The 21,533-nt window shown below is 40.9% G+C and overlaps 1 protein-coding gene across 9 annotated transcripts; it reads left to right on the forward strand.

The window, feature by feature from the left end:
• The first annotated feature begins 668 nt into the window (after positions 1-668).
• Positions 669-20,692, forward strand: LOC108727213 (CREB-binding protein). Of its 9 annotated transcripts, none has more exons than XM_018455246.1 (25): positions 670-856; positions 5,939-6,094; positions 8,050-8,264; positions 8,347-8,724; positions 8,797-9,097; positions 9,203-9,526; positions 9,622-9,939; positions 10,179-10,388; positions 10,602-10,965; positions 11,052-11,224; positions 11,547-13,354; positions 13,446-13,603; positions 14,802-14,918; positions 15,008-15,142; positions 15,320-15,796; positions 15,944-16,109; positions 16,357-16,533; positions 16,628-16,858; positions 16,942-17,172; positions 17,256-17,375; positions 17,463-17,764; positions 18,150-18,563; positions 18,695-19,013; positions 19,094-19,511; positions 19,605-20,086. In XM_018455246.1, the coding sequence occupies exons 1-25, from the start codon at positions 778-780 to the stop codon at positions 20,084-20,086; spliced, it is 8,073 nt and encodes a 2,690-aa protein (XP_018310748.1). In that variant the 5' UTR covers positions 670-777. The 9 variants fall into 9 exon arrangements, with proteins under 9 accessions (XP_018310742.1, XP_018310744.1, XP_018310748.1 ...); XM_018455245.1 differs by having other exon boundaries at positions 671-856; positions 10,554-10,965; positions 14,838-14,918; positions 19,605-20,692; XM_018455248.1 differs by having other exon boundaries at positions 673-856; positions 8,809-9,097; positions 19,605-20,692.
• The last annotated feature ends 841 nt before the right edge of the window (positions 20,693-21,533 follow it).

Raw genomic sequence — 21,533 nt, forward strand, 5'->3', positions numbered from 1 at the left:
AGAGAGAGAGAGAGAGAGAGAGAGTGAGAGAGAAAGAGAGACAGACAGACAGACAGACAGAGAGCAGCATCAGACATTACTCGTCGTCGCCATCATCATCGTCGCCGTCGCCGTAGTTATTCTCCGCTAGTGCTTTTGGTGGTTCCGTTGGTGCGTTTCTACGGCGCGTGTGCATTATTACTTTTGTATTCGCCTGCCCGTGCGCTCGCGGGCTCTGACGCCGGGGGTTCGACGTACCCCGAGCCCTACGATGCCCAATGGTTGACCGTGCACCGCAGGATGCTACACGGGGACGCTCCACGCGCCGCGGTTCTCATTGTTGTTATGCGCGCGAATACGATTGCGGCACGGTGAAATTGTTACGCGGTTGCCCCGCCACTGGCAGGGAGCAAGTGGTAGCTGTATCATCATCGTCATCATCATCATCATCATCATCGTCATCGTCATCGTCGGCGATCGCTTCATCCCTGATAGATTTGGTAACAACAGAAACGGCGAATGTAGCGACGGCGCCAGCGCCAACCAGGACCACGGCGACGGTGGTCTTCTAGTTGAGGAGACTAAGGATCAACTACAAGGGCTTTACCCAGTTACCCACGGTGCCGTTTCGTTCACGAGACGCGTGTACAACCGGACGCGGTCGTGCTACCTGTGTGTGCGCGCGCGCGCGCGCGCGCTGGTGGTCGAGAGGGATCAGCGAGAGACGGGCGCAAGTGGGAAGGAAGAGCGAGAGGTTAGGTTATTACGGAAGAAAGATAACAGCCGCGCGGAGGAGCCATGGCCGACCACCTGGTGGACGGCCCTCCGCCGAAGCGGCCCAAGCTCGATCCGTTCCAGGGGACGTCGGACTCGACGGGTAAGTTGTTCGCCAATCCTCTTGTATTTTTTTTTTTCCGAACACCGCGCTTCCTCCGCTTCCTTTCAGCCCGTGTTGGAGATTAACGCGTTGGAGGCTAGAGCCCCGTTTCACTAATGATTAACTTTAACCTTGATTTAACTTACTGTTTATCAATAGATTTGCTTGAATCACTAGAAATTTTTGCACTTGAAATGAGATAAATATATATTCGAGTGTTGAAGAGAGAGAGAGAGAGAGAGAGAGAGAGAGAGAGAGAGAGAGAGAGAGAGAAAGCAAGCAACGCGTGAATAGACTTTTTTTTAGTTCTTAGATTCTTTAGATGCTTAGATGTTTTAGAGTTCTTAGATTCTTTAGAAAAAGATCAAAAATAAACTGCGAGGTTAAAAGTTAATCTTACATTGGTGGAACCAAGCCTAAGGATTGCGAATTGAAGATTGGAATTCAATCAGATAATTTTTAATGTTTTAATCAATTTCATTTTTTTGATTGATTAAATTCTAATCTCCACTTCGCAATTCTCTCCATCTTCCTCATGTGGTACGGGCTTTTCCCTTCTTCCGATGTTTTTAGGTCTTTTCTCTGTTTAACTACCCGCAGAACAAAGTAACAGTAATATTACATCAATGTCATAATTTCCTACTCAACAATAAGCCTGTAATTTTTAACTGAACTTCTTGCACCGTTCATCCTTTTTTTTCCTTCAATCTGGAGAAAAATACAAAAATTCAGCTGAAAAGAACGCAAGGTAACTATCACATCCAAAACATGTGATCAGACTGGAGTTGAGATTGAATTGAAATTTAACTCAAAGTAAAGTTCACTAAACTTAAGGTCGGTTTTCTTTCTCTGATTAGTTAAATTCCAATCCAATCTCAATCTCTAGTTTAATCAGGGCTTCGTGTTACATTTATAGGTCTGTTCGTGTTGCTTGAAATCCTTAAAAATTAGAAGGACATAGGTATATTCGGACATTGAAGAGAGAGAGAGAAAACAAAGATGCTGAGTGCAATAAGTACAAGCAACGCTAACGGACCCTACGTTCAGTGGGAAATTATAATAGTCGTGTAATGTTTCTATTTGTGTTCCGCGAACAGTGCACATTTGTACTCAAAATGAAATAGACATTTCTTTCAAGTTTGACAAAAGCAAGATTTAGTCCAGTGCAACGATAAAGGACAGGCCTCTCATATCTGACGACCATCTCTCTCTCTCTCCCTCTCTTTTTCTCTTTTTTCCTTTCTTCCTTCCTTCCTTCCGGGAACCGCGCGCAGTTCCGCGACTAACCTTACGCAGGAGTACGCGGTGCACGCGTACGCTGTGACGCGCATCTCGCATCGTACATACGCATACATACAAACATACGTACACGCGCAGAGAGAAAAAAAGGAGGAACCCGGGCCGAGAGACCCGGCGCGATTTTCACGATTCTTTCGGGCGCAGCTGACCGCCATGGCTGTGCTGGCTGGCCAGCCATCCCGCCGTCTGTTTGCGACGCGACGCGGTACGACGCACCGCGTCGCGATGGATCGCCCAGGCGTCGCCGAATCTCCGAGCGAAGTCTCGCGTGAGCGCGCCAAGACGCTCGCGACATGCGCCGCCGAGTTTCGCGGCGGCTTCGATCAAAATCGAACGCGTTATGTATTCTCCACGGAATTAAGCTTGAGACATAATTATATATATAAAAAGCACAGGCAATAGAAAGGGTATATAATCTCAACCTGTCAGAATATCGTGAATTTTGGTGTACACTATAGAGCCGATATACAAAGTCTTCAGATCGTGTATTTAAGACCGTCTTAAAACTAAAATAGTCTTAAGCTCGGTTTCATAACTCACGGTTAACTCTTAACCAAGGTTCAATTTATTTCTCATCTCTTTCCAATTGTAGAACTAGAAAAAGATAAGGAATAAGTTAAATCTTGGCTAAGAGTTAACCATGAGTTGTAAAACTGGCCTTAAGGTGTTCTAAGTCAATCACAGATCAGTATTCATGGTCCGTTCTTATTTTAAGACAGTTTTAAATACAATCGTAAGGTGTTATAAGTCAATCACAGGTCAGTATTCATAGTCTGTTTTTATTTCAAGAACGTCTTAAGTAATGTCTTAAGATGCTAATGGTTGTCTGATTGGTCCATGACATCTTAAGATTGTACTCAAGTCTTAAATATAGGAATCAATGGTGAATACTATCTACAAAGCAGTATTAGCATCTTAAAACATTCTTTCTAAAATCTTTAGAATGGATTCTAATTCTAAAGAGTGAAATCTTACTGTTAAAAATTGACAGCTAAGCCACTCTTTTTCAAAACTAACTCAATTGTAGCGCAACTATTTGTCACTTTTTATAATTAGATTTCACTCTAAAGATTTTAGAGTGAGATTTAAGACAATCTTGAAAAAAGAACCGAGTATGAATATTGGCTTGAAATAACCGTCACAAATTAAAGATTATGAATTGTCCCTCTTTTAAGTATGAAATAATAAATGAAAATAATGAGCGTGAAATTAATTTTCCACTAATATGTGAAAGAATTTTATAATTTTTAAAAACTCAAATGTCATTCATAAAATACATTCAGTAAAAAAGTACAAGTTTTAAGAATTGTGAAGAAATGTGATCTTGTAACTTGATGTAATTTTTGTTATGATCTCATGTGATGTTATACATACAGGTGTTACTAGTTATTTAACAAATATAATATCTAATAATAATATTGTTCATGTGTTTCATTAACAATTATAAAAAATGTTTACTAAAATTTAATTACGACAATTAATATGGAATTTCTTTAATATCCTTTTTTTCTTTCTTAAGGAGTTGGTTAGGTTATACCTTAGTATTCACGGTTTCTCCTAGGTTGAAATAGGTCTGTTATTCCATGTTCTTATTACTTGTGCTTTTCAATTGTGTTTTTCTACTATAAGCCATTACCTGAGCTTTAAGTCTTAAGCCGTAAGAAATTGACCAATCACGGTCGAATGTGAGAAGAATAATCGACTATGATCGATCAATTCCTTATGGCTTAACGTTTAGGTAATGAAATTATAAGTAATGACTTTACGCGTATGACTACGCACGAAACCTCGCCGATCTTCCTTCTGTTTTGGCGACGACCACGACAGTGTCGTTCCGCGATACTCTCGTGACGCGATGTGGGCTTCGTCGACGCAAGATGGATGATACACGAGGAGAGCCGCGGTGCGGCGCGTCGAGTTTCGCTCGGGGATTTACACGCGAACAGTACACGCGCGAGTCTGTCGAGAGAATAACTTCTTACGTTACTTGCTCCGTCTTTCCACTTGTGTCCATTTTTATCAATGTAGATTAATTTTAATGTCGGTTTAACTTCTTATCTTCTTCTAATTCTAGACATTAGAAAAAGGTAAAAAACTCAGACCACATAAAGTCCAAAATCGGGACATGAGATGTTTGAAAGACGTCTAAAATGTATCTTGAAGCACGGAAAGAATAATTTTGCTGAAGTACCTTAAAATTTAGCTAGATACAGATCTGAAAATAATTTTATTGAATCATCAAAACTATTACGCGCGTAAAAAATTTAAGCATGATGAGCTGTAAACAGTTTTGACATTCTAGCAATCAATTTGAGCATTCTACATAATTATTTTGACGGTAAAATTATTTTCAGATCTGTAGCTAGCTAAATTTTTAGATAGATCAGCAAAATTGTCTTTTCTGTGGCACTCTAAAAAATAATATGGATTTAACACAACACAACGTGTCTATACAATTTTTCTCACTGTATTGATATTAATATTAACACCAGCATGATGTGGATTTAACCTCCTGGGTTTTAAATTCACATCGCGTTGACTCTTTCAGATCTGATTTTAATGCAACCATGTTAAATTTTTTTTAAATTTAATTTAAGTCTACAATAATAAGTAATTTATGCTAAAATTTAAGTCTAACAGTATAAGTTAATTTATGCTAAAAAACTAATTTTTTTTAAATTTTGGCTATTTTTCTAACATGTACATCATTATTATGTACGTCTAGTCTGTGATGACGTCGATAGAACTAAATAAATTCAACGGTTGTCTTCAAATTTAATGTACATTGCAATGTACACAAGGTCTGAAGGAATACTATTAATACCAGTACGGTGAGAATTATGTAGACATTATGTTAAATTTACACCGATATTTTTTTAATTTAAAAAAGACATTTTAGAAACGTCTTATATTCTGATTATGCTTCGTGTTGTCTGGGAATAAATTAAGAGATTAAAGTTAATCTATTTTAGTAGAGATGGACATTACACTGCCTTGTTCTGTTTTGAAACGAATGTGCCATACTGACGTTGCAGTTCTGTACATTCTTCTAGATATACTCTAGATTTAAAACATAGTTGCGATCTTGTAGTGCATGAGGGTGCATGACACTTTAATGTTAAAGATTACATCTCGCTGGCATGAACGATGCGCTAATATATATCTCTTTGTTCTTCCTTTATTTTTTGTTTTTTAAATTACCCTTTTGAACACATCTTAATCATCCCTTAACAGTTTTCAAACTCGAAGTTGACGCACATAACGCTGTATTATTATCGACTTATAATTATCTTTTACTCGGATGTAATAAAACGCGGATTCTTCGAATCGCTTCTTTGCGAAGGTACTCAGCGGACAAAGTCACAGAAACAGTTTGCTCGAATTTTCACAATCGCCAAGAATCGCGAGCGTGCGTGAGAATCGTTGACGATGATCGAAAAGTCGAATTCTCAAACTGTTTCTGCTACTTACAATTAGGTCAGTATTCGTAGCCAATTCTTATATTTAATACCATCTTAAGTACACGAAAAGACAAGAAACAACGGTTTTGCTGAAACATCTAGATTTAAAATTATTTTTATGGTCCAACAAAATTATTTTCAGAGCTACATTTTTAGATACTTCAGCAAAACTGCATGTCAGAGTATTAGTATCTTAAGACATTGACGGTCTCGAAATAAGAACTGATTATGAATACTGACCTTAGAGTACCATAATCCAGAGAACAAGCTTTGAATAGTATATTCTCCTTCGTTCTAAATTAAACGAAAAACTGTGATATAGTAGTGGGTATGCCGCCTTTATTGATGCACCCTGCTTATACGAACTACGGGGGAGGTGGCAGTGGTAACATGCAACAAATACAGGCTCCACCGCAACAGCTACATCTGCAACAGCATCCGCTGCAACACTGGAACAACAATACCGTCCAGAAAAGAAGTAAATATCATTATCAGATCAAAAAAGCGACAATCTCAAAAAAGCATCAAGTTTCGGCACCGCAGACAAAAAAAAATGAAACCTATTTGTCCGTTTGATCATCTCATAGTACCATACGTTTCTCTCGTTAAAGTTAGTTGTCTCAGTCTCTGGTTTTCAGTGACACCTTCCAGTCTCACCAGTACTTTCTGATGGGTGATAGTTTTGGCATATTGTCACTATGGTTCAATAACTTTAGTCTATTGTCGACATGGTTAGAGAAGAATGTGAAAGAAATGGATGTCGTGATAATTTATCTTTGAAAAAAATATGGCAGAGCATATAGAGTGGCAATACGGCGGATATATTAAGTATTGTCTTACTTTGATCACGGACTGATTCACTTTACATAGCAATGGAGAAAAATTGGATCGGTGGTTGCTATAAAGGTATATAAAAATTCAGGATAAGCCGAGTTCCCCCCTTTTCTGTAATGAATACCGTGAGACATTTCTCGATGTGAATCAAAACGTAACATAGACATGCGACACACACGCCCCGAGCTCGTGGACTTGCGGAGGAATTGTAAAGGTGAAATTAAATATGCATACAACACTGTGCTTCTAACATAAAGAGAGTTTACGATACAGCGCTGATAATAAATAGCGTAGGTGGGGAGTCGACTCGGTCTATATCAATTAAATCTTTTACAGATATTTATAAAGGAACGTAAATATAGAATGAAAATCTATGCGTGCGCAGACAAATCTTGTTTAAAGTTTTTGAGTTTTTGAGTTTTTTTTTTTTTTTTTTTTAGGATGAAGAGAAACGACATTCTCTTCACATGGCGCGCCGGGAGTATTATTTTGCTTGAACAGATATTTTCTAGAGTGACTGATTTCTTCGCATGACTCTTCTATAAAGTTTGCCATCGATAGCTTCGCTGGATGCTTGTTTAGTTTAGCACTAATTTATTATGCCGAAAATTTTCATTCTGCTGTAGAATAAGGCTCCTTTACGTTATGCTCATGCAGTGTATGTCTCATGTCTTATTTTTCATGTTTGTTTTACAACCACGTACAGTTTTCTATAGTTTTTCTTTTTTTTTTCGTTTTCATTTTGATACATAGGATCTCCTTTTTGCATTTGTACTTTTCCTACATATACATACGTATACATTTATATATGTACACCCTTTTTTTCTCCGTCAATGTATATATCAGTCGTGGATAGATGAGTAAGTTTCAACAGTTTTATTTGCTTAGAAATGATTACATTTTTTAATGATGTTAATAGGAATGTGAACATTTTTTAATGATGTTAATAGCATCGGAAGTTTCTTGTAATATAGATGAAAATTGAATGCTTCTTTGCCTGTACGTGTCTTTATATACACGCATGTATATATGTATATTTACATGCAGTTATGTGTATATATGTATATAAAAGGGTATATAATACATTATGCACATAATGATATATCACGTACATTTGTAATATCGAAGATATAGATACTCTGCTAAAATTTTGATGCTAAAAGCTATGGTGACGGCGCTAAAATCTTACCCTTGTAAAATTACTAATGATTTCTTGGTATCTATGGTACTTATCATTCTCAATATTATAATCATTTTAATCTGCGAACTGGTTATCTCGAAAAATAGTAGATGTACTGTATATAATGTGCATTCACATGATAAGATTCAAATAGTCCAGAAACAGATGGAAGTGTCATCATTTTGATTGACAGAGAGTAAAATAATATTAAACAGTAAAATAAAATGAAAAATCAAAATAATAAATTAATGAACGAATTAATAATACTATAAGTCACGTTGTACACATACTGATGTAACAAATGCAGAGATGTATTTTTTTGATAGCCAGTATGTGTTATCACGACGAAAACATAATGTAGTGATTGAAGTGACTCATGAAAACGTGATTCTTAATTTCTTTCTTTTCTTCATTCTCAGATTACATTTCTAACACAGAAATGTTCGATCTTGAAAATGATCTTCCTGATGACTTGCTGTCATCCGGATCTTGGGGTTCCACAACCGAGAGCACCAAGCCACCTGCAACCGGTCCTGGTCCAGGGCAGCAAAATGGTGCTCTCGATACAGAACTCAGACAACATGTACAGCAGCAGCAACAACAACTCTCTCATCATCTCATTCAACAACAGCAGGTACTATTACATTACACATTAGAGATCTAACGATTTTGTTAATCGATATACACCTTATACTTTACAAACAATTATTAAACAGGGCAACAAAAACTTGGTGGCGAATTCCTTAGTAATGGCTGCTGGAACGTTAGGCAACAAGAGTCCGAATATGCAATCGCCACCGAACGTTTCCGTTTCTAAGGGAGGAATAGTTGATCCACAGATGGTCGTGAGTCTTGGTAATCTACCAAGCAGTATAGCCAGTTCGTTGGCGAATAATCAAATGTCGATCGCGAATTCGATGGGCGGTTTACAATCGTCCATGAGTATGGCCGGAAGTAACCCCGCGATGTCGATGCCGGGCGGTATGAATTCCGGTTTAGTGATGACTAGCACTGCTAGCGGAAACAACATGGGAGGAATGGCTGGCGGCAGCTTGATAGTAACAAACAGTTTGAACAAACAACCTTTAAATACAGTATGTTGATTTATATAATACAGTAACTTTTTCTCTAGTATAAAAAGATTGGTAATTGTATATTTGACCAAGAATCTTTTGAAGGTAACCATGATGGGCCCTAATACTCAAGCGATACATCATCCCGGTGCTCCTCACGGGGTTACGCCAATGCAAAACGGTCCTGGAATGATGAACACAAGAGCTGTGGCAATGCAGCAACAACAACAAGCGCATATGGTTGGTCCGGCGAGAGGGCAAAGTCCTCACCAACAGGTGCATCAAGTTGGCATTGTTGGTCCCGGTCAGGGTGGTCCTAGAATGCAGGCTCCTCCTAACATGGCAAATATGCCGACTATGGGGCAACTAGGTGCATCGAATCCGTATAGCTATGGTATATAAAACATATCTTCTTTTGTTTCATATATATATGAACGAAGAAGCGGACATTGTTAATAGAGACAGATGCAGTACGATGAAAATAAAATTTATAATACAGGTTCTCCAAATACGGTTGGACCAGGGGCAGGCGTAACTGTATGCTCCAATAATCCCGTAGGTGTCGTCAAACCGCAGCAGAAGGGCGTAGGAACAAACATGAGTCCCATGCAAGCGGCAGCCGCTGCTAGCAGATTTACTGGTGCTGCTGGTCCTATCGGTACTACGAATGTCGTGGGTGGTCAGGAGGGTGGAACGGCAGCGCAACAAGCGCAGCCACCAGCACCAAGTCCAGCTCAACCTCAATCGGGAGCACCGACAGGAGGACAACCAGGTCCGCAGCAAGCTACGCAAGGGCAAATGCCTGGTGCTGGTGCACCAACGGGTAAGTTGTATCTCTTCATCTTATGTATATGTATTATTGTAAATCATGTTACTTGTTGCAATGCCTTTGCTCAATACGAACTTTGTTCGGTTTAGGCCCAAAATCGACGCCAGATCCGGAAAAATGTAGACTCATACAACAACAATTGGTGCTACTTTTGCATGCGCATAAATGCCAACGACGCGAGAGTCAAGCGAACGGCGAGATGAGACAGTGCACCTTGCCGGACTGTAAAACCATGAAAAATGTTTTGAATCACATGACGAATTGTCAAGCTGGTAAAAATTGTACGGTGCCTCACTGTAGCATGTCTAGACAAATCATCAGTCATTGGAAACATTGTAACCGAAGTGATTGTCCAGTTTGCTTGCCGATAAAACAAGCAAATAAGAATAGGACTAATTCTGCGCAAGGTAATTTGAAAATATTTGTGTCACTTTGATATTTTAGTGATTCTCCAAAAATTCTTTAAAAAAACGTAAACATATTTATTATGATTTTTTAGAAGGTAAAACTCTGGATAATGCAAAGGAATGTGCAATAAAATATGTTTACGTTTTTTATACCTCCTGATTTAGCAGTTATTTCAAACGGTACTTATCTGGAGACATCCTATACATTAACGTTATATACGTGTTCTTTTTATTAATAGCACCCGCAATTCAACCAAATAATCAGCCAAATACAAGTCCATCCGAAATGAGAAGGGCTTATGAAGCTTTAGGGATTCAATGTCCAACAACAACACCGGGAATCTTGCCCGGTCAAGGCGTTGGAAGAGGCGTCAGAATGCCAGCTCCCGGCATGGCGGGTCCTCCAGGAGCACTGGGCAACGTTAGATTAGCGCAACCTCAAACACAGGGTGAGTCGCATGACATTTTATATTAACTGTTTGCTTTTCTCAACTTAAAACTTTTTTCAACTCTGAAATATTTTATAAAATTTATTATATTGTATGTGTAAAATTATATTTTGTTATATTATTTTTTTTATATTCTGCTAAAAGTATAAAATATGATTTGTATAGATTTTTACGAGAAAAGCAACAAGCGATGGGCGCCCATATGTGTTTCAGCTGCACCGGGACAATCCGTAGTCGGTGCTGGACAACAAGTAGTCGCTCCGAACGTATCTCTTCCTTTAAATTCCGATCCTAGCACGGTCGGAGTAGCCGGCAATCAGACGGTACCGACGACCGGACCCACATCCGCCGCAGCAGCGGCCGCTGCCAATATACAACAATCTGTTAATATGCAAACATTGTTCGGACTGAACGAGTCTGGACAACCTGGTGTGATAGGCGGGGAAAATAGATTAGCAAATCTACAGCTTCCAGGTGGTCTTCAACCCGGACAAGTTACTGCGACGCCGGTGCAAGGAACAAAGGAATGGCATTTGTCCGTCACTCCTGATCTCAGAAACCATCTCGTTCATAAATTGTTAGTGAAAATTTTATTATATATGACTTTTCGAAATTTATCGAGCTATAACTCAGTACGTTATAGCATGTGTCTAACTTTCTTAGGGTTCAAGCGATATTCCCGACTCCGGATCCACAAGCCATGCTCGATAAAAGAATGCACAACTTAGTTGCGTACGCGAGGAAGGTAGAAGGTGACATGTATGAAATGGCTAACTCTCGGTCGGAATACTATCATCTATTAGCCGAGAAAATTTACAAGATTCAAAAGGAACTTGGTAAATAATGCAATTTCAACAACATTGAAACATTTTTAATGCCGGTGTTTATTTTTATATAAAAACTATTTTAAGTAGTAGAGATACCGTCTTAAGATACTAGTACAAGTTTGTAATTAGTTTATGACATTATTTGAAGACTATTTTAAATACAAGGGCGGCTTAAATTACATAGTTTGTTTTCAAGTTTTTTTTTCGTCATTAACATTATATTATTTTTAATGAGAACATAATTATATGTGTATATATATATATATATTTCTTTTTAAGTTGATATGTAAGTACTACCTATATACTAAGCGCAATTTGTCGAATAACGCAGACGAAAAACGACAAAAACGAAAGGAACAGCAACAACTGCAAGCGCAACAGCAACAGCAGCAGCAACAACCAACGCAGCCACCGGGTACATCTGGTCCTGGATTAAGGCCATGTGCGCCTCCAAATGTAGGTACCGTTATGCCAGGGGCATCGAAACCTGTCGGGACTGTACCACCTACCTTACGAAGCCACTCACCGAGTATGGGTCAACTGGCAACGATACCAGCGATGGCCATTCAGCACAATAGGATGCAGTTCCCACAGCAGCAGCAGGCGCAACAACAGGCCCAACAGCAACAACAGGTGCAAGCTCAGCAGCAAATACAGCAGCAACAACAAGGCATTCTGGTCGGCCCTCCCGGTCCTAGCCCAAACGGACAATCTACATCCAATGCCAATATGGTGCCTAATCCTGGACTGAGCCCGTTTGGACAACCTCAAATGTCTCAGGCTAATCTCACGACCACTACTGCATCTAACAACGCGACGACTAGTCAATTCCCGACGTCCAATGGCACGACTGCCGGTTTACCTAACAGTTCTCCTATTCAAAATCAGCATCAATTTCCCGATCTCATGAAAGTCAGACTGGCGCAAGCCCAAGCTCAAGCGGCACAACAGCAGCAGCAGCAGCAGCAGCAGCAGCAGCAAAGTCAGCAACAATCACAACCGACAAGTACTCCCAGCCAGGTCGGTACTCCAGCAACGTCGATTCCACAAACACCATCACCGTTTAGTGGCATGCAGCAACCAAATGCACAGCAGCCGCAGCAACAGCCGCAGCAACAATCGAATCAACAATTTCCAACTCGGCCATTGTCAGCTACTACGCCTAATGACAATGGCATTGCAACATCAACACCACAGACGATACCACCGCCTGCGTCCAGCGGACCAAGTCCAACGGGTGGCGTAGCCGTGACGACTACGGGTACGGCTAACGGACCTCAGTCGACCACGTCCACACCAAACACACCACTTGTGCCGTCGTTAATGACGCCAAATCAAACGGTATCTTCCGCATCGAACCAGACGCCTCCCCATTCCGGCCCAACACCGTCCCCAGCTGGTCTTGCGAGTCTTGGCAAAGGTATGACCTCACAAGAACGAGCAGCACTAAACACTCCACGCAGCACATCCATGTCCTCGCAAATGGCTGCCATTACAGCAGCGTTGGATCGTGACAATTCACCCAGCCCGCCGATGAATAATAACAAAGGTAAGCTGGATTCCATCAAGGAGGAGATAAAAATGGAGATCAAACAAGAACCACCGGACGAGCCGCAGAATCACAGAATGGATGGTAAAAGTGTAAACAATGAGATTATTATCAAGACCGAACCAAAGACCGAACCAATGGAGGAGGGCTCGAATGAGGCGACTGTGAAGGAAGAGCCTGGTATTAAAGAGGAGAGCATGACTCCCGTGTCCAGTCAGGACACGACCACCTCTGATATCAAACCCTTGGTGCCGGAACCGATTCAACCGAGTGGTACGTCTACTGACAAGAAGAAGTGCTTGTTCAAGCCTGATGAATTGCGTCAGGCATTAATGCCGACGTTGGAGAAGCTATATCGACAAGATCCTGAGAGCATTCCGTTCCGACAACCAGTAGATCCCCAAGCATTGGGTATACCGGATTATCCGACTATCGTGAAGAAGCCAATGGATCTATCGACGATCAAGAAAAAACTCGACACGGAGAAGTACAGCGATCCATGGGAGTACGTCGACGACGTGTGGATGATGTTTGACAATGCCTGGCTGTATAATCGCAAGACTTCTCGAGTTTATAGATATTGCACCAAGGTAATGTTTATCTGACGATATTGCGATATCCGATGCTAATATGCTTTGTACATTCGAGTTTAATTTATTTTTCTCTTTTTTTCAAACGCAGCTTTCGGAAGTGTTCGAGCAGGAGATAGATCCCGTGATGCAGGCACTGGGTTATTGTTGCGGAAGAAAGTACACATTCAACCCGCAGGTACTCTGTTGCTACGGCAAGCAGCTTTGTACAATACCTAGGGATGCAAAGTATTATTCGTATCAAAACAGGTCAGTGCACAGTTACATTCAAGTATTGAATTATAATGTGCGTAGAATTATTGACGTGAGAGATAATACGTTATTTGAAGATACTAATGCTTAAAATGTTAATATTGTATTAAATATTAATGCTGAATCTATCAAAATATTAATACACTTTTATATAGATGTATTCTAACTTTAAGTCGAAGTTTAGTTAATCCATTATATTACTTTTGTTAATCTAAATCGATTGAGCATGTGAGAAATAGCATTTTAAGTATTATGTTACATTAGAAGTTTGAACATTTCTGTAATTAGAGCGTGCACAATGGGGACACGTTTGCAGTATTTTGTAACATCCAGTAGTGACTCTTACGTTTTAAGTAATGTTCTATACGGCTCTGCCATGCTTATAGGGCATTTGAAGAACGGTGATCCCCGCGTATTCATCTTCTGTAGACTCTTTTAATATGAAAGTGTCCTATCGCTGAATACGCTAAATTGAATTGACAGGTTAATTAACTTGCTTTTGACAATAAATGTAAAAGCAGGTCAGTCCCCTGAACTACACTTTTTCGAAGCTATGTGTACGAATTTTCTTTCGTATTAAACTCACGCACTTAAAGTTTGTGTAATATATAGTTGCGCATATACTTAAGGGATATGTATCGTTTTATATGAGTATAAAATGTAGCGTTAAAGTTCTAAAATTGAAGAAAGTTACAGCGTAAGGAACGTTTATTGATCGCTGGATATAAATGGCTTTACATAGCCTTTTGGTACATGCGATTAGGATTTAGAAAATGACGTATAAATTGATATTTTTTTAACATTGGCACTGTTCTCTTCTTTGTATGTCTTCGCCCATGGGTTGCGCACGCATACACAAATCCTTGTTTGCCGCTTACTTCTTGTGTTGCCTGCGACCTTGCTTCTTTTCGACTCTACTGCGAAATACTTGATACTTGGAAAAAACTGTAATCGAAAAAAACCCAAACGATGCCTTTCCACGGTCTTTCGAAACTGAAATCGGATCCGAAACAATTGGCCATTGCATGCATGTGTAATTACGAAAAAAATTGATTGTATATATATAAAAAAAAACACACTTGCCGAAATTGACGGAAACTCAATACGCCGAAACTTGGACACACATTTGGAATAAATTGGTCGTCGTACATCGAATTTACATAATAAAAACGCACACACGGCGCCGATATAATAGTGGTCTACTAAAGGGAATTGGTCTTCTTTCCGACAGATACACCTTCTGTCAGAAATGTTTCAACGACATTCCTGGTGACACAGTGACGTTGGGAGACGATCCAACGCAGCCTCAAACGTAAGTGATATAAAAAAATTAACGCGTGTAACCTTTGTTAACATTATTCCGATCCGATACGGTCTATATGACATCTTTGTTCCTCATAGTGCCATCAAGAAGGAACAGTTCCAGGAAATGAAGAATGATCACTTAGAATTAGAGCCTTTTGTAACCTGTACGGACTGTGGTAGGAGAGTACATCAAATTTGTGTGCTTCATATGGAAGCAATCTGGCCATTAGGGTAAATAATTTAATTTAATTTTATCAAGACTATAACCGTGATTTGAAAGATTTGATGGATTATGTTTTCTCCCTATTAAAATAAAAGGCGTTCGCGCGCTGTTTACTATCTACTTTTCAAATTTGAATAAAGCTATAAAATATCTCGCGTACTTAGAAGTTACTTTCCCTTTGACAGATTTACCTGTGATAATTGCTTAAAGAAGAAGGGACAGAAACGCAAAGAAAATAAGTTCAACGCCAAACGATTGCCCGTAACGAAACTCGGCACGTATATCGAGACGCGCGTGAATAATTTCCTGAAGAAGAAGGAAGCGGGCGCCGGTGAAGTCGCGATCAGAGTGGTCGCATCCAGTGACAAGGTGGTCGAGGTCAAGCCCGGGATGCGAAGTAGATTCGTCGAGAATGGTGACATGCCCGGCGAATTCCCATACCGCGCGAAGGCATTGTTCGCGTTCGAGGAGGTTGACGGCACCGACGTCTGTTTTTTCGGTATGCACGTGCAGGAGTACGGAAGCGAATGTACGCCACCTAACACCAGACGAGTTTACATCGCGTATCTGGACTCTGTCCACTTCTTCCGGCCTAGACAATTTCGAACGGCTGTGTATCACGAGATTCTTCTTGGATATCTCGACTACGCGAAGCAGCTTGGGTAAGTTTATCCAAGCGAAATGATAAATTATAATCGAAGTAATTTACAGGTAGCACATAATAGATATGCCTAATATTGTATCTAAGATATAAATATAATATGAATTTCACATTAAAAAAATATATTTAAAAAAATGTGAAATTGCAGATACACTATGGCTCACATTTGGGCTTGTCCACCTTCCGAAGGGGACGATTATATCTTCCACTGCCATCCCGCAGAACAAAAAATACCAAAGCCTAAGAGATTGCAGGAGTGGTATAAGAAAATGTTGGATAAGGGAATGGTCGAAAGAATCGTGCTCGATTACAAGGTTAATAGATAAATGCATTTCATGGATTTTCAGATCTAGTCTCTTGTGTTTCCGTTACGTGTCGCGTTATCGTATCGGCGTCAAACGAGACTTAAAGAAACGTCTGTAGCAAAGCTAGTGTTCTTGTTACATTTATATAGCAATGAACATAGGATTTGCAGACGACATTTTTTTTACCTTTTGACTATTTGTGCATGTATCTCTCTATTTTAAGACGGAAATATATAAATGAAACATTTGTATGCAGGACATCTTAAAACAAGCCATGGAAGACAGGCTTTCATCCGCGGCGGACCTACCATATTTTGAGGGCGACTTTTGGCCGAATGTGTTGGAAGAAAGTATTAAAGAATTAGATCAGGAAGAGGAAGAGAAACGTAAACAAGCCGAAGCAGCGGAAGCAGCCGCTGCTGCGGCAAACGCGGTAAGTTGTAGAAAATAAATAATGTTTCTACTTGCATGCAATAACCATCTTTCTCGTCTCATATATTTATATCCCCGGTCTCATATTTTTTCAGATATTTTCGCTGTCCGAAGACGCGGAAACTCCAGACGGTAAGAAGAAGGGTCAGAAAAAGGCGAAGAAATCCAACAAATCTAAAGCGAATCAAAGAAAAAATAGCAAGAAATCGAATACTCCTCAAACCGGCAATGATCTTTCCGCGAAAATTTTTGCCACCATGGAAAAGCACAAAGAGGTGTTTTTTGTCATTAGGTTGCACAGCGCTCAAAGTGCAGCCAGTTTAGCAGTAAGTTTTTTCCGTGTTTTACATTTCTCTTCTTCTGAAAACTTGGTGCATGCGATTATTAATTTTTATTTAAATCTTTTTAGCCTATCCAGGATCCCGATCCTGTTATCAATTGTGATCTAATGGATGGTCGTGACGCGTTTCTCACGATGGCAAGGGAAAGGCATTACGAATTTTCATCGCTTAGAAGAGCAAAGTTCAGTTCCATGTCTATGCTGTACGAATTGCATAATCAAGGCCAAGACAAGTTTGTTTACACTTGTAATAACTGTAAAAGTCATGTGGAAACTAGATACCATTGTACAGTTTGTGACGTACGTATTATATTACTTGGAAAAAAATACTTTTATTTCTTTTCATAACTTTTACATTTACTCTAACTTCAATTTTATGACAGGATTTCGATTTATGTGTGAGTTGTAAAGATAAAGACGGTCACCCGCATCCGATGGAGAAACTTGGCTTTGATTTGGATGATGGCTCTTCGCCGGCCGATGCCAAACAAACGAATCCACAGGTAATTTCTCTTCTGAAAATATTTATGTTGTAATTATAATAAGCCTGTAAGGTGCTCATGTATATCTTTTTTATTTTTGCAATGTAGGAGGCCAGGAAATTATCGATACAGAGATGCATTCAGTCATTGGTGCATGCTTGCCAATGCAGAGATGCCAATTGTCGTCTACCAAGTTGTCAGAAGATGAAGCGAGTAGTTATGCATACGAAGAACTGTAAGAGAAAGACAAATGGCGGTTGTCCTATATGTAAACAGTTAATTGCATTGTGTTGTTATCATGCAAAACACTGCCAAGAGACCAAGTGTCTCGTTCCATTCTGCTCCAACATCAAGCACAAGATAAAGCAGCAACAATTACAACAACGGTTACAGCAAGCGCAGTTGCTTAGGTCAGTAAAGTTGTCGACTTTATATATATATATATATTGCACTAATGCAAAAATACATTCTATTGCCTTTTATTTCAAGCATTGCTTGCTCTATCTATTTTTATTAAATAGCGAATTGTAGAATGCTACCTAAACTAAAACGCGTGAACATATTTTGATTCTTTTGCATGTTTTTGCATGTTGTCTCTATTTTTAATTCGCTGTTAAGCTTTATTCCTCAACTCTTAATATCACTTGCTCTCTAAATAATAGCATTATAAGTTATTTTACTTTCTATTTACTTTTAAACTTAAATAAAAGCTTACCATCTGCTTACTTACTCTGTGTCTATCAAACTTTTATATATCGAAAACGTTCGTCAATATTCACGTTTATTCGTATATAGGAGGCGAATGGCTGTGATGAATACGAGGCCAACCGGACCTGTAGCAATGCAGACCGGACAACAAACCTCAAACGTTGCCATGACGACTGGAGTCGCTATGAAACCTGGTGTTAGCACATCGAATTTGCCAACACCACATCAACCAGGTATCGGATTGAAGCCCGGAACGCAGACTCCTCCCGCTCATGTTTTACAAGTGGTGAAGCAGGTGCAGGAAGAGGCAGCGAGACAACAAGCACCACATGTTAGCTACACCGGTAAGGTAACACCGGGCGGTGGTGTTGGTGTGGGTGTCGGTGTAGGAGGTCAAACTGGAGGGGTGATGCCGCCGCCTCAGATGCAACGGCCATTGCCGGTCCAGATGCCGAATCCCAGCGGCACGCATCTCATCCCGATGGATCAATGGACAGCGAGGTATCTATTAAATTCCTGTTTTACACGCTTTTCGCCTTTAACTTGGACGAATAAATTATAACTGAAAAATCAAAATAGAATACGGTTTCTGCGTATCCTTGTGAGACAGCGTGTTCTTTAATTTTTTTTAGCAGGTACCAGTCAAATACAGTGATGCAACAAAATCCCAATTTGGCGCGACAGCAGACACCGCAACAGCTGATGCAACAACAGCAGCAACAACAGCATCAAGCTCAACCGGGAATGGGAATGGGTGCGCAAATGGCACGACAACCGGGCGTGATTGGACCGGTCGGACAGGTCGGTCCGCAGGCAAGTACTATGCACAAGCACGCTCTGCAACAGTTGATGCAAACTCTCAGGAGTCCGCACACGCCCGACCAGCAGAACCAAATACTCCAAATACTCAAGAGCAATCCACCGTTAATGGCCGCCTTCATCAAGCAACGAGTGAGTTCATTGACATTTTAAAAAATATCATATATCTATTGTTACGCGCAGATTAGACTACTGATCTTTTTAATAAAAAGGCGCTTGTCCATCAGCAACAACCTGGTCCACATGGTGGGGGTGTCGGCGGCCCATTGGGCCCTAATCAACCCCAACAACAACAACCTGGTTTGCAGCATATGATGTCTCAACAGCAGCAGCCGCAGCAACAGCAACCGCAGCAGCAGACGCAGCAGCAACAACAACAGGGTAGACTGCAGATACAGATGCTGACGCAGCAGGCGCAACAACAACAGCCAGTGCAAGCGCAGTCGCAATGGTACAAGCAACAGATGCTGGTGATGCAGCAGAGGCAACAGCAGGTGGTTCAACAGCAACAACAGCAGCAGCAGCAGCAGCAGCAGCAACAACAACAGCAGCAACAGCAGCAGCAGCAGCCGTTCACTCAACCTCCGGCGCCACCATACGGTCAACAGCGACCTATACGGCCGCTTCTTGGTAATTACATGACCCATCGTAATTACTTAGGAAACAGTGGGGCTGTAGTACGTAGCGTGTTTTCTCGACACCAAAACTTGCCCAACTCCCTAGGTTACGGCGGTTTCAACGAACAGGGCTACGGTCAGCCAGGTCTGAAACCTACTCCGCCGCCCGTGCCCTCGCCGCAAGGCGTCATGGGTCCGCCGGGGATCTCCGTGCAACAACAGTTGATGCAGTCAGTCCGTTCGCCACCGCCCATCCGATCTCCGCAGCCCAACCCCTCGCCGCGACCTGTCCCTTCCCCTCGTAATCAACCGGTACCGTCGCCGCGATCGGGTCCGGTGCCATCGCCGCATCATCATCCGCCTCACGGCACGCCGACACATTCGCCGGCCCACGAGCTCGGTGGTGGTCCTAGCGAGATGATGCTCTCGCAGCTGGGTGGCGGTCCAGGTGCGCCCACCGGCCATCCCGCCACTATGCCTCATCATCCCTCGCCGGCGCCGGCGCCCACGAATGGCGGCGCAGACGCCAACGAGGTAACGCCGATGACGCCGCAGGACCAACTCTCCAAGTTCGTCGAGGGGTTGTAGTGACTGTTACGGACGATCACATCGGTCGATGGTTATGTAAGTGTTTCCCTTAACGGAGACTACAACGGCGGCGCTCGGATGGCTGCGACCGTCCGCGTCGCGTGAATTTATAAATAATACGAAACGTTCACGGAATTATGAAAGCATTAGATAATTAATCTTGAAACTCGCGCGCGCGCCGATAGAGACTGAAAGAGAAAGCCTGACGCGTGTTCCATCAAATTTCGTCGAGCGATTGAGCCTGACACGCCTGGGGGTTTTGGAACTCCCCTAGGACCGCAGGATAGTTTTCGATTTCGCGATCCTCAATGTTGCGAACAAATGTTCGGTTCGCGCGCGCGTGTATATATATATATATCTTCTCTTTCAATTTTCTACATTATGCGATGCGTCGAAAGACAAGAGGGAAAGGTAACGCGATGTTGGTGCTTTTTAATTCTTCTCGGCCTGGCTCAAATAGACTCAAAAAATTGTTTTCGTCCTTGGTCGAGAAAGAAAGAGAGAGATGAAAATTGGTAGGACGAGGAGGAACGAAAGACTAAAGCGAAACTGTCGAAAGACCATTATTTACGTATCCTCTGCTCGTATCCTCCAGAGCCCCCTCGACTCTACTACTCTTCCTCGCTGCTACTCGTGCAGGGTGAGTGAAATCGTACAAATATATATATATATCTCTATATATATATATATATATACATATATGTATGATGTGTATACTTAACGTTAATTAATAATTAATAGTTCAAATACTATTAGTTCATAATTAGTATCGTAAATGTACGCAATTATATATTACTATATTAATATTACCGTAACGAAAAATTACAGAGTATATGATAAAGAAGACTTGTATGAAAGATAAACGATAATATAGGGAGAATCCATTAGAGTGTTGTATGTAAGGGGAGAGAAAGATAATTTAGGTCATACATACGTTAAGTAATATATTTGTTTAATAAGGAGAAAATTTGTTATTAAGAGGATAATCCCTAAGCGCCACACCGAAGGTTGTATCTTAACCATGAAATTTTATGGATTTATCACATGTGACTCCGTATTTTCCACATGTCACGAGTCGTCTGTGGAACTTGAAAGAAGCGGCGATATTCTCGGTAAGCTGTTTAATCGCGTCCTATCGAGAGTATCGCCTATGTGACGAGTTAACGTTGTCGTAACCAAAAAAAACAAAAAAATAGAAATTCACAACAGGCTGCTAGTGCGCGCGAGGGAGGGTTTATATAAAACAATGTTAATTTTGATGACGGATGTGAAGAGGGTAGTTTTCTCCGGTTGAGGGTCCACTGCGAGTGTACAGTTCAATCAAAATGTAACTAACAAGAATGCGTATTTGATGCCGGACCCTCACGTGAAAACTCTGTAAATACTAGATTATTATTACGATGATTATTACTTTATCTGCCCAATTATTGATTAATTATTATTATTA

The sequence above is a fragment of the Mycetomoellerius zeteki genome, unplaced genomic scaffold (assembly GCF_001594055.1).
Source record: "Mycetomoellerius zeteki isolate Tzet28-1 unplaced genomic scaffold, Tzet1.0 scaffold471, whole genome shotgun sequence".
Classification (NCBI taxonomy): domain Eukaryota; kingdom Metazoa; phylum Arthropoda; class Insecta; order Hymenoptera; family Formicidae; genus Mycetomoellerius; species Mycetomoellerius zeteki.

What these genes read in the sequence shown, in the direction of transcription:
- LOC108727213 (XM_018455240.1), top strand. Translation starts at nt 778, where the DNA reads ATGGCCGACCACCTGGTGGACGGCCCTCCGCCGAAGCGGCCCAAGCTC. An exon ending in AGCGCAACCTCAAACACAGG is followed by an intron (nt 10,389 to 10,553) that starts GTGAGTCGCATG and finishes TGATTTGTATAG; the next exon opens with ATTTTTACGAGAAAAGCAAC. An exon ending in TATTATTCGTATCAAAACAG is followed by an intron (nt 13,604 to 14,801) that starts GTCAGTGCACAG and finishes CCGATATAATAG; the next exon opens with TGGTCTACTAAAGGGAATTG.